This window comes from Haemaphysalis longicornis, unplaced genomic scaffold (assembly GCF_048455015.1).
Source record: "Haemaphysalis longicornis isolate Haplotype H1 unplaced genomic scaffold, Haemaphysalis longicornis Haplotype H1 scaffold_1, whole genome shotgun sequence".
In the NCBI taxonomy this organism is placed as follows: Eukaryota; Metazoa; Arthropoda; class Arachnida; order Ixodida; family Ixodidae; genus Haemaphysalis; species Haemaphysalis longicornis.
Window position 1 is genome coordinate 307,692,988 of NW_027526203.1, and position 13,862 is coordinate 307,706,849.

The window sequence follows — 13,862 nt, forward strand, 5'->3', positions numbered from 1 at the left end:
TTGCTCGCATCTTAGCCGCGACGAGGCGCTAGTTCTGGGGAGCACTGGGGATCTCGTTCAACATGTCGCTCGCTTCATACCTGCTGCATTTTTCGTAAGATGACTGATGTAGGCGGAACTGAAATAGTGTAAAAACATAATAATTGTCGGGTAGGCAAATAGCAAACATAGAAACGATATTTTGGAATGGAACAGCCAGTATTTTACTGATGTTTTTCTCTCTGGAGGATTTAGGGAAGATAAAATTGCGTGCACATTTTCTGTTCAAGCGATCAGTTCTACCATTACTTTCCAAAAAAATACCACGTACTTGTAAGTTTCAGGAGATTATCGAAAACAAAAGGATAAGCAGTTGAGGGTCCAGCCACGCTGTAAGGGCGCTTCTACAGTACAGTCCTAAATTTTAACTCTGTACCGATGCGGAGTGTGAACAGTGTGGACAAAACATGGCTGAAACGCAAAGGGGACAGAGGGGGGATGCCCCACTCAGAAAATCTTGGGGCCCGTGATCCCTGTACGTAAGCGCGAAAAGCCGGCATCATCCTGCGGCACCACGAGTGGTTTTGCGTCCGGAGTGGCGCAGGCGGTTTTATCAGTGACAAACCAAGACAGACAGCCATAATGATAAACAAAAAGGCGTAGGAGTGCGGCTGGGGAACGCTGGACAAACTGTCAACTATTTTGCATAGTTTCCGAGAAGCGGCGCTGGCTGGCGGACATGAAAGCACGGAGGAAGGCTACAGAGTGGGAAAGCGTAGGGGAGAGCAGCAGGAGAGTGGCTGTTTGGCCATTTTTAGCTCGCGCATTACAGTGATTATACAGGCGGTGTTGGTTCAGTATTAACGGATGTTTTTCATTTTTCCTTTTTGGTGCTACACCCTGCAGAGGGGCATTGCACAAATTGCCACTGGCAGCCAGCGGGTAATGTGCATGTCTATTGCATTGTGGTCAGTCAGAATCAGTTGGTAGGTATTTCTAAAGACACTTAGGGCTGATGCAGCTTTGTGTGTTACCTGCGATTGTGTTTATTACGAAGTCACACTTTCTATAAGTACGAACATTCCTTAATTAAGCGCGTTAGAAATTGCATTTTATGCGCATGAGGTGGTTGGCTGGTCGTTTGAGTACACAAGTGCCGAAGCGATCCTTTTGTGTGCCTGTGTTTTAGCTTTTTCTTGCTGCTCTCGCGTGCTCAGTGTAGTGTGCTATGCTGTGCTATGCATGATCGCAATTTTTTTCACTGGCATGTACAAATCTACAAAAAGCCGAAGCAGTAATGTGCCTTGAGCCATTCCTTTTTGTTTAATGGAAGCTTCTGTGCAAATAAAAATGTTCATTCAGTGCTTTTTCAACTTATCTCCATGGTGCTTTTAATTTATTAATAATCCCAACTATATTGTACGAATATTATTATATTATAATTATGGAATTTTCAAGAGCGTAATTTGCAATTACTTGTTTAATTACTTTATATGCTGTCATTCAAGTTACAGGGATCTCGCATAGTTTCACGGTACTTCTGCTCATTTAAAGTTTGTATAAAGAAATTTCTGTTAGGCTGCTGCTCACTGTTGGTATATCTCCCAAGCTGTAAAAATTTTTTGTTGCCTCCGAGTAGCCCCAAATTCAATCGCGGCTCCTCTTCAGCACCCCAGGGGTTTAGTGGAACTCTTGGGGTTGTCAGTCAATCCGGGACTAACAAATTGAGTGAATCTTGTGTTACCAAGCTTACAGGGGTGAGGGGGTGGGGGTTGGCAGAGGATAGGGGCTGTTGGAAGTCTGTGAGACACAGCTTCGTTCTGCAGTGAGAGGTTGATTTGTAATACAGTAGAACCCCGATAATATGACGTTCAAGGGACGAGGCGAAAGCGAATGACTGGGGTGTCATATGATCGCAGTATGGGTAAATGCTGCTCTAGTAGGCGGTCTGACGCGACAGGTGGGCTAGGAACGTATTTAAACTACTATATGTATTTAGCGTGCTCTCACATAATTTGTAAATCCCTAACTGAAATCTCAAATTTCTCAAAAAAAAAAAAAAACAATGCCTATTTTGTGCTCCCCCTCCCTCTGTGGCATCTGCGCCAGCCCCGCACTTCGCGTGCATAAGATAAGCTGGGCAGGCCAACACATCTGAGCAGATTGAGGGGAAAAGGTGAGAGTGTGAAACTGCCAAGGCTGCAACCTAGGACGATGGAAGGGGAAGAGAAACAAACGATAGTACGAGGCGGCGATGGAAGGAAAGGCAGGAAAGAAAGGAATGAAGCAACAACGCGGCTTCGAAAGACACCGATAAGCAGAGACCAGGTGGTAGGAGCGGTAAAGGCTGGAAAGGAACGGCGGTGGGGCAATGTAGAGGTTGAAACAATGAACAGTTAAAAGAAGAAACTTGGATTGAGCAGGCGACGAAAGCGGGAGTTTGGTCATCGCCGTGGGGTATTGCGTATGTGTTTTCATGTTTGTCGGCTCGATGGGCGCTTCAGAATTGGAGTTCTGCCGGCCACCTGGACTTCACGGTTGGCGCACTGGCGCTTTGCTGCCACGTGGGGTCGTCGAAGGCTAAGCTCCCGCCCGCCAGTACCTGCCTACTTGCTTGAGTCTGTTCAGCAAGTGATCGGGGCCTGCCATGGACTGTTTACCTTTGCATATCAAGCAGCCTCAAACAGGAGTTAAAAATAAAGGTCGGGATGAGGTGGCGTAAAAGGTGGGGAAAACACTGGTTTATCCCTGCCAGCGTTCATCGTATGAAGTGGACAGCGTGCACCCAGGCGTTGTATAATCAGGGTTTCTAATGCATTGTTTCTATGGGGAGTTTGCTGGGACAACGGTGATCCGTCGTAAGAAATGGGTCATCGAAAAACCGGGGGACTTATAATCAGGGTTCCACTGTACTATAATCGTCCCCTAAAAGGTATTTCGCATGACAGAAACTTCCAAAAAATTTCTGGTTAACAGTGTTAGTGGTGCTTATTTTGAGTGTTCCTATTTTATGTTCCTATTTTACGTATGATGCCATTGCCCAGTGCTGTGGGGGAGCACGGTGTATTTGCTTTGTCATTGAAAAAAAAAAAAAGATTAATTCTTTTTGGTTTCTTTTCGTTTCAGTACCTAGTCAGCGTCCCGCTAAAGATGTTCAGGGTGTGGGCGTTTTTCGGCATGCTTGCTCAGGTGAATATTTTTTTCATTTTTATGCAGAGTGGCAAAACTTTCATCTCTTGTGCCGCAACTTTCTTAATTGCCGAACTGCCACTGTCCAGCCCCAAGAAGAATTTATTTTATTTGCTGGTGTTTGGTGCTAGCTCATTAGCTCTCACCTACTTTAGTAAGGAACGGTTGGTGCACTACTGGCACTATGGACTTCTTAGGGCTGGACAGTGGCAGTTGAGCATCGTCGCCCCCCCCCTTTCTCATGAGGCTGGCTGCGAAATACACAAAACTGCACTCTCCGAGAAGTTTTGTTGCATGCTCAAGTGCCAAAGGACAAATAATAGTCCTTGAGTCCCAACACAAGGAGCGCAGCTCCATGTGTTGGGGCTCAAGTCAGTTTGCAGGGGCAACAAATGTGGGTTAAATGTGGTGAACACGTGGACACTAATGCACCCGCCGCAGTGGCTCAGTGGCTAAGGCATTGCGCTGCTGAGCACGAGGTCGCGGGTTCGATTCCTGGCCGCAGCGACCGCTTTTCTGATGGAGGCGAAAAGCAAAAATGCCCGTGTGTATGAGATTTCGGCGCACGTAAAAGATCCCCAGGTGGTCACAATTAATCCGGAGCCCTCGACTACGGTGCGCCTTATCGCCTGCGTTGCGTCGGCGCGTTAAACCCCACAATCAATCAATCAAATCAAACATGGACACCTCTTAGGTAATTCACGGCCAGGATGTATCGGGAAGAGGTGGACTATTGCAGTGAGTCCACTACATCAGTATGTACTCCAGGGGGCGAAACGCAAGTGTTGTGGCCCTTGTTGTACATGGGGTGCATAGGATCCAACTTAAAATAGCAATTAAGTGCGCCTGAACTTCTCGCTCGAACCCATTATAATCTCGTTGTAGACTGACTGAGCAGTTGTTTCCCAAGACAATCCCAATTTATGGGTCAGCCCAGCTGTTTTGCATTTTTGTGGAAAAAAATGTATGGCAAATGTGTGGCGAGGCATTTGGGTCGCATACGTGAGTCAGTAACTCGGGAAACTAGTGGGTCACGAGTTACCTACGGGTCACCTATGAGTGGGCCAGTGATGGGTCACTACTGGTGGGTAGCCAGTCTATCTTCATCTCGTCTCTCATTCATTGCGTTACTTTAATTAAGTTGGTCCGTGACAACTTGGCCGAGCTTTCACTTTGTTATTATTGGGGCCTTTTACCTAAAAATGTCCACTCTCTTTTCTTTTTTTCTAGAGCAGCAGGCAAACTGAGACTGTACTCTCGATATGCCTTCAATAGAAGGCATATCGAGAGTAGTCTCAGTTTGCCTGGAACCGCAAACTTAGTTTGCCGCAGGAACACAACTTTATCACTATTTAGCTGAATTCCATCAGGCAGATTTCCTGATGGGAGAAAGGGTGTGGCAAATTCTTGTGCTGCGGGATTTTATTTATAGGTATCTTGTGCCAGTTCACATTTAAAAGTAATGAAAACGTGCTCTGGTGTTTGAAACAATGGCAAAGGTTTTCAAGCATTTTGAACACTTGAGCACAAGGCACGGAGCAAGAATATATAGGAGAGGAAACGCCCATTGCGGCCAGCGCGATCGAGTGACCAGATAATGTCACAATGATAACTACGGCGACCTACGGAGCTCCGCAGATGCGGCGGCGAACAATTTGACAGCGGCACCTGGTTGAATGTATTCAAAGCAATACTGTTGTTTGCAGCATTCGCCACAATGCGTGAATCGCTATGCGCTCGAGCTGCTGCGCGACGCGGGGACGGAACGCGCGTTTATTTCGGACGTAGCGCGCGCGCGCGCGTCATAAATTGGCCGGTGCACTCAAATCGCTTCGAGCGCATCGCACGCGAGATAAGGCCGTGCGTTTACAGGTTTTACATTTTTTTGCGTTTACAGGTTTGTATTTTTGGCTTGGTGCTCGCGCAAGATCGCTTACGCATTAAAAGAAAATGCCCCTTTAATTCGCTTGCACCGGCCGGTTTAAATTTGACGGAAAAATGGCGGGCTCTTCAGCCAACGGAAGCGCAGAAGAGCGTTCGCTTCCCGGCCGCGGCGGCCGCTTTTCTGATGGAGGCGAAAAGCAAAAACGCCCGTGTGTACGAGATTTCGGCGCACGATAAAGATCCCCAGGTGGTCAAAATTAATCCGGAGCCCTCCACTACGGCGCGCCTCATCGCCTGCGTTGCGTCGGCGCGTTAAACCCCACAATCAATCAATCAAGCGCAGAAGAGCGCGCACACTGGCGCACACTCTCGCTTCGGTCACGGAATGTTTCGGCGGCCCGGCAAAATGCCGACGCGATACCGCGGCCGGGTTGGACTGGGCGAGCGCGAACAGAACGCGCGCCGGCCGTGGCGATAACCGCGCACTTCCTTCACTTGCCGCCAGATGCCGTAAACTTGACGTTCGCCAAGTGCTTGTGACGTTATCAGGCTGCCCCAGGAAGCTCAGTTTCCCCTCCTATTTTATTCTTGCTCCGTGGCACAAGGTCACGTTGTTACAAGTTACAGACCGTAACATTCCTTGTACAGATTATTCGTTTTCTTGTGTGTGCGGGCATGTGTGCGTGTGTGTGCTTGTCCACAGGTGCTGCCAAAATTGTTCTTTGCCTTTTGCTGTACAGGATTGTGACATGTGGGGCGCTGCCTTCAGATAGCAGAATTGAGTCGATTTAGCTAAATGTCACAAGATGTTTGTTTCCACCATATACATCGAGTCAACAAGTGATAAATAGGAGCAGTAGGTAAACATTTTGATTTGTTTCTTAGAACCATTACAACCACAAAAAGAAATTTTGTCTCTTCGATCCTGTTCATAAAAAAAGCCCCCATTGAATCCGCTCTGTGCAAATTTTTCAAGAACTGCTGGCTGCCCTTTTCTTGTCTGAAGTCATCTGATTATGGATGCAACTTGTCTTTCTTGCATATGTAGGTGCCCTTTGCCTTTGTCATCGACAACATCTTCCGCAACCGCTACAACAACCTGGGTAACATGGCTGTCTGGATTTCACTCATTATTGGGCAGCCCTTGGCGATACTGATGTACTACCATGACTATTACATCATCAACTATGGCACGCCGCGTACCGGTTGATCGTCCTTGTTTTGCCTGGAAGCTGGAACTGCTGCCGTTACTATGAATGGGAACTGCACCAGCTGGTTCCTTGAAAAGTCTGTGCGTAAACAGGATGTGTGTGCTCCCACTTTGTCCACACCGCTGTGACAGAATGTTGAGACCTGCTCCTTTCCAGTGCTGGTGGGCGTCCCAAGCGGTTATTGCTGAAATGCCCCATAAAAACGGGGGAAAAACATGGCACTGTGACCATCCTACAAACGCATGTCTTTCCAGTGATATTCATTCAGTGCTGTCAAGTGTTAATTGAAACCGGCATGTAGTGCACTGAATTCCACTTCTCTTCTACTGTTTGTGGTGTTACGAAAAATTGAAGCGAGTGACTTAACTCATGCTTAAAATGAAGGGCAGGTGCAATTATTTCCTACAAATGTATTCTTGTCTTCGTGAAGTCACATAAAGTTGTGTTAAGCAATCTTCCTGCAAGCATTAAATTTCACTTTTTTTCTTTTGCAGTATTGTTTCTTTGAACAAGGCAAGTTTTCGTGCAGCCGAACAAAGTCGGAACAAAACTTTTCTCTTTCCAGTTTTTTTTCTTTCTGTTTTCTTCACACATGCTGGTACCATATCTTGATCAGTAGGCAATCTTTGTACAAAGTGATTTCGTCATGCAGGGTGTTTCGGTGCGTGCTCACAAATCAAAGTTCAGTGTGACTTTTGGAGGAGGAGGGGGGGGGGGGGGAGAGGGGTATACAGCATTGAGCAGGCCTTCTGCGGGTGGCAAATTCCAGATTTTAACATTTAATTTTTATAGCTTTCTGCACCTAACTGAGGACAAGACGGCGGTCGTGTTGTAGCTGTCGATTGAATGCACCATTGCGTGGCCACATGCAGAGGTCGCAGATTCGGCTTTCAACATCCAATAAAATTTTTGTAAGCTTTGATTTTCTGTTTCGCCGCGTGCCTTACAACCTTTTATTTGGGCGCACAGTTGTGACCATCATTTTTCGATGTAAAGTGACTGACTGGCACTGTCCTGTTGCTGTCTTGATTCGGAAACGACGCCATGTCACTGGGACTGGTTATTTGTTGCGCCCTCTCCAAGGAGGTGGCCCTCTCTGTCCACGGGTTTTCTGGCCAAAGACCCACCTAGGTAGCGCCATTTTCAGTTTTCCTCTGCATGCTCTTTTTATGTCCGTTTGTCTAGGGCATCTCGAATGACTGATACTGAGGTTTAGAATGTGAAAATGAAAAGTTCAGTTTCTTTGCACGATATTTGGCGCTTTGTTTTTGTTTTTTACATATTTATGAACAAAGTACTTCAGCTAAAAAAATGCCCCCCCCCCTCTCCTTTTTGGTCCCCACTGACAGAGTTTTGGGACAGAATATAAATGCCAAAGGCAACAGCTTTGTTATAACTCCATGAATTGGCAACGTTTTTTTTTACGCTCAAGAAGAACAGCATGTAACGCTGAAGCTTTTGGCCACAAACGGGTACACGTAACGAGCGTTGCTATGTGTACATTGCAAGAGCCCGCATGACTACACGAGATTTGGATTGACCACTTTCGTACTTTGGGTCATTGCTTTTAACATTGGGGGGAAAAAAATCAGGTGTACTGTCATGCTCAGTTTGACTCGCAACACGCAAGCAGCGGCCAGAGCGAGAAAGTCAAGAAATAAAGAGGAAGGGGGTCAGTTCTTCTGGTAAGCCCCAGCATCTCCTGTGGATTCTCTCCAGTAGCTCCTGCTGCTGTTCGTGTATTGCGTCAAATTGAGCGCGACAGTACAATTGCTTCACCGATCAAACGATTAAAAAGTATTCCTAGAACTGTGCAGTGTTATGAGCAAGTAACGTGGACATTCATTCGCAGCTTAGTTCAAACGTTTTGAGTTCCTAAAACTTATCTTGCACAAGTGCCACGTGTTCACAGGAAATGCATCTTGAGTCACGAGACAAGAACTTGTAACACATGCTGCTTAACACTCTCCTTATTTTTGACCTTGATTTTTGCAAGCACTGGAAGTACAGCGATCAATGTTGAAAGAGTGCCAAAGCACAATACTAAACCAGGCCTTAATACACTCAACCAATGCCAAGTAACAGCAGGCAGACACATCTGAGTTCCGCTGTGGGAACAGTGCCTTAACTATGTACTGCTCTTGGCAGTGCAGCAGTAAAGTGGGTGCCTCAGGTACTGTACAGTTCTCAAGCCTTTATCCTACCTGCTAGTGCAATTCACCGTTGGCAGTTCTCTCACAAGGCAAGAATGCCAAGGACAAAGATGGACGCAGGCATTCATTGTTCTGAAGATGCCAGTTTGTTTTGGGGGGGGGGGGGGAGTCTAGGTAAACCGAAATATTTTGGTCTGTCCATCTGTCTGTCACCCAAATTAGCCAGAAATTCTACTGGTGGATCTGCTCGCTAGTGGGTCAACTGACGTCGCTGGCTGTTTGTGGGCAACTGGTTGCCATCCATGCGGCCAATCAGTGATTCAAAAGTCTCTCCCGTGGGTCGCATGACCAGGAATTCACGACCCACAAATAACTAGTGACTCAATGGTGACCCATTCCACGAATGGGTCACTTGTGGGTTGCATGACCCAGAGAGGAGATGGAGGAGGAGAGGGCCGGTGTAAAATGGTAGTGGGATGGGAGTGGAAAGAGGGAAGCTATCTCAAGGAGGTGGGGGAATGGGATGAGTGGCATGGATGGAATAGGGGGATGGGCGTTATCTGGCAGGGGCAGCAGAAATGCAATCTTCTGTAGACATTATCTGCAGTGAAGCAGGCACCCTCTTTTCAGCATGGCTTTCGACGATTAGCAACTTGAATATACACTTCTGCCTTTGTCTCGACCTGGGCTAACCCATGCTGCAGCAATTTTGGTTTTGTTGCCCCACAAGTCATTTACAGCAATTCTTGCTATGCAGTGTTTATAGAAGCATTTAGGCAGATTTGTTTTCAAAAGTCAGAAGCGTTTGTTTTAACAAAAATAGCACCATGAAATGGTAGGTGTACTCTTGCTCAAAAACAACCTTTTTGTATCTATTTTGTATCTAGTATTTTTTTTTAAAGCATAGCAGTGTTTTATTTGTCACCAAGAATTAAATACTGTGGCGAAGACTTAACTTTGCAAAGCAGCACCGCAAATTGTGCTATAAAGGGGTTGCATAGCTATAAGCAGGTGACAGTGAGAAAGTGCATTGTTACGAACTTTTGTGAATTTGTTAGCTTTTTGTTCAGTGTTAGGTGACATATTATAATACTGTTGTGTATGAGGTGGTAGTTGTTTAAGGCAAGAACTGTTGCATGCATTCAGGCATGCGTGGCTTGTCACCTGATTCAGTGAATGCAACATCATGTTGGCATTCATATATCAATTTTTACTTCACCCTAGGGCATTAGCAGTTTGAAATGCTCATCGTGGAAAGTTCATGGTTTTCTTTTTTGTTTGTTTGTTTGTTTGTTTGGTTTGGTTATACTTTCCTCGAGCTCTCTGAAAGCAATGTAAATGGCTCTATCCTGTCTTGTTTAGTCATAAAGTGGATACCTCCAACAATATCATATGGCCTCTGAAATCTCCGTGGCAAGTTTCTTCGCATGCACTTTTTTTCTTAATAAAAATCAGTTCCTAGTTTGGTAGCAAGATTTCTCGGCTTGAAGAATTGAAATGTTATATGGTGCTGGTACTGAAATCTAGTCCTACTGCTCAATGTACGAGGCCAGTGGAGGTGTGTGTGTGTGTGCATGCGTGTGTGTGTGCGACTGCGTTTAGGTTTTTATACTGCGATGGTTGTTGTACATAGGCACAATTCAGCTGGTGTCGTACTGCCTGCATATATTTTATACAAGTTGATTGCTGCTGCTTGACGAGATATGCGGAATGAAAACATGCCAATGTATCATGTTGAGTGATATTAAAAACAGTTGTTCAAAATGAAAGCCTCGTTTTCTCGCCGTCTACCTACGTGAAGGTGAAGTTGTCTGTTGCCACAAAAATCGCTCACACAAGTTCTTCCTAGAAGACTTTCAGTGTGAAGCATTCTTTGCTAATTAAGCCACTTTGGGTCAACTGGCTGGCTGGCTGAGAGACTCGCCTACCCTGCTGAGCCATCTGCCACAGCTGCCGTTAGTGTAAGCACTACACATTGCACTGTAGCACTACACAATTTCTTTTGCACAAGGATCCAGGGCATATGAATGGTTTCGATAAAACTTCATGGAACTTCACAGCATTGGCCAACCTTTCCAGATTTCAAATGTGCAACTACTTTTATGGTGAACCATTTAGGTCTCGATGTAATTAGAATACCTTTATATTATTTGCCTACAATGGCAAAAGCATGCTGACCAGGAAATATTTGGTAGACACCACAATGTGTAAGGGCTGCAATATGGAAAAGAGATTTTTGAATTGCACCTTTACTGAATTTACAATCGGCTGAAGTTCAGTCTGTGTAACATGGCAACTGTGCAATGGAAAACATCTTAATGAAGAACATGAATAAAAAAAAAAGCTTTCTGGATTGCAACATCTGCTTGCAGGGATGCTTGCCTTGTGCATCAAGCTTCATTCTTACAAAAATAAAATTGTAACCCTAGCTGTCCTCCTGAGATAATTGCACATAAATATGCAGGGTGGCCAGAAATGCTGTTTTCAGAAAACAAGTTTAGGAATGCAAGCAAAAATAGTTGCTTCGAGGCCTTGGAGGGCTACAGATTGGTAAGTATTTATGATACGAACGTAATACTTTGCAAGTGCCTTCTTCAGAACTTGTAGACTATAAATAAAAATTGTACATCAAATCAAATGTATCTTTGGTCTTCTTACTCTGAAGACAGGTGTCCTCCCCTCAATATGTGGATACCCATGAGCTGATGGGGAGTATAAACCTCTAAAGCAAAAAAATCCCTCATTGCAGACAGTCAGTGGCTGCTGGCTGCACATGGAGGATAAAAACTTGCACCTGCTTTGCCCTGTGGGGTCAGAGGCCCAATCCAGGCACTGGAAAAGTCTCGCCAAAAAGACACATAAAGGGCCCCTGTAGACAAAATACAACCTTGTTTAATTTGAAAGAACTACCCCTTGGTCACTCACTCGGCTCCATTACAGCCACGAAAGACGTTTAAACAAACAAACAAAAAAAAAACCCGCATATTTTACAAACTTTCAAGTTTTGCACAGCATGACATGGCAGTAGTGCAATAGAGAGAGAGAGCATTAAAATTACAGGTATCAGTGTGTTAACTGCCCGTTGGCATTCAAGTGATACAATCAAGCATTACTAGAGGCCTCACTGCAACTGCACGCTCGTGTTTCTCGGCGGCCGCCATTCGCACAGACAAGATGCTGTGACGTCGTAAAGCCCCAGCCTGAAAGTAGCTAGGGGTCCACCCCTGCTTCGTCTGTTTTTCCTCAAGTCTGGTTTACTTGAAGTTCGCAATAAAATTGGCATCATTGTTGGCATCATTTGTTAATCACCTAAACGAACCAAGCTTGCATTTTGTCTTTATGGCAAACGGCTTGCCATGAAGACGCAAACAAAACAGTTTGCAGACAACTCCACATGCAAGCCAAGCTGGGTGAAAATGGTTTCGGGGGATTATTAGTTTAAGAAAATGCTTATCGGCACATATGCCATAGCAGCATACTGTGAATTTAGATAATTGAGTTTTTCAGTTCTTTTCTCGCATCTACAAGTATGGGCCCGAAAACCTTGCCCTGCGACAATAGCATTTCTGAAGATAAAGCCAAGGCTTCATTTCAACCCAGCTGACAGACCTCGTGTGCAATAGCACAGCATTGCAATCCATCAGAAGGCACTGTACAGGCGTAATCCTTGCAGTATACCGAGCTCCTGTGGTGCCCTTTGTGCAGTTGGAGAAAGCTGAAGCTCCAAACATAAAAATGAGAAACGAGACCCGCAGTGACGAAACTCTAGTTTACTGAATTCACCATATAAAAGGCTGTGGTTCTGCTACATTTATGAATCACATTTTAAGCGAGCATTTATTTATTTTTGATTGTACATGAAAACCAAGCATTGCTAGTTACATGACAGAATGCACGATGTGCAAAGTGATGCTGTTTATTTTTATGAACTCCCACACACACACATGAACACAACAATAAAAATGATAATGTGGAACACAACACTTCAAGCCGTCTTAACGAACATACAAAATGGACATATTTGATGAAGTGTGTGAGAAAAACTAATGTACACACCAATACTCTTCCAATGGAACCAGGTACTTGACAGAGATGCTGCAAGGTTCGCAAAAGCAGGCAGTTTCCGAGTCCCCCTTCAGCCTTCCTAAGAAGGACAGTGTCCAAAAGCTATAGTAGGGCACCACAGCACAAGCCAAAATCGGGAACACCAACAGTTGTACAGCAAAGAGCGCCAAGCGGCAGCAGTTTACCAATGAGAACTGTATTCATAGGGCAAAATTTTTGATAAAGATTTACGTAAAGATATTTATCAATCGGTCATGCGAACCTTGTTTCTTGCTGCCTGCCCATTTTCAGTTTCACGTAACAAAAATTCTGTGTTAAATGTGAACGCAACAAGAGGCAGAATGTTTGGCCTTAGCAGAATCCGTTAACTGACGAGCCGGTGGCTGCTAGCAACCTTGCAGGTATAAACACCTTTAAAAAGTAATAAAAAGAATAAGGCACAGGCCAGTTATTGTAAACAACACGTGAATCAAAATTACACACACTAAACTTTTTCAATTAGCATGGCACTGCCACTTGTATAACTTTCAGGAATAATGTATCCGTTATTTTCTCCACCACCTACAACATCGGTGGGCATCCGATTCAGCGATCGCCGAGCAATCGATATCCTCGTAGTTCTTCCTATGAGGATGAAGTTTTCAGAGAGATGTTCCCACAAGCCACTCTCAGTTAAAAAAAGAAAGAAAGAAGCAAGCAAACAGAAAAAAAAAAAAACTCTGCCATAATGAGAACAGGCACCAGTTCTTTGGTCACGTGCCTTAAGTAAACGCACATCTTGGAAGTGTTTTGTAAATCTGAACGAACAAGCCTGCACTTCCAGGAGCAGCCTGCATCAGATGCAACTGGGATTCCTGGTGAGAGCAGCTAATGCATCACTTCGATGGTGGGAGACCTTGTAGCATAACTTCTAATGCGGCTGCCTCCCGACTAGGCACACGAGCTAGTAACTGCACCAAATTAACTTAAGGCTCGCAGCAAGATTATGTCACCACACCTCGCCACTGAACAAACTTTGCATGAACATTGAAGCAGAAAAGCAACATAGCCTTCCAGAGAAACCTTCAAGCTCCTCTGTAAGACTACTGCAGCTTGACCCAATTAAAGACAAAAAGAGAGGGGGGAAAGGGGAAAGCACACACATTTGCAAGCATCAAGAAATACCCAGGCATGCAACGTAAAAAAAAAACAAAAAAACAGGGATGTGCAAGAACTTTAACGCAATGGCTTCAAACAAAAGTGGAAGTGAAAAAAAGCAAGAACTTGAATGCAATGGCACAGTGACATTCAAAAAACTTCGAATTCATAAAGCAGACTAGTGTTTCTTTTTGTTATGCAGTGCACGTACTCCCTAGCAAGTGTGCGAATTCCCTTTCAGTGT

At 45.0% G+C, this 13,862-nt stretch overlaps 1 protein-coding gene across 3 annotated transcripts in view; it reads left to right on the top strand.

Moving 5' to 3' along the window:
- LOC144149790 (diacylglycerol O-acyltransferase 1-like) overlaps window positions 1–10,185 on the top strand; it is a 148,774-nt gene extending 138,589 nt beyond the window's left edge. For all 3 annotated transcript variants that reach the window (XM_077681435.1, XM_077681450.1, XM_077681442.1), the window contains 2 exons: window positions 3,106–3,168; window positions 6,101–10,185. In XM_077681435.1, the coding sequence (XP_077537561.1) occupies window positions 3,106–3,168; window positions 6,101–6,262 (225 nt within the window). In that variant the 3' untranslated portion in view covers window positions 6,263–10,185. The remainder of the gene's footprint in view (window positions 1–3,105; window positions 3,169–6,100) is intronic.
- Window positions 10,186–13,862: the final 3,677 nt, after the last annotated feature.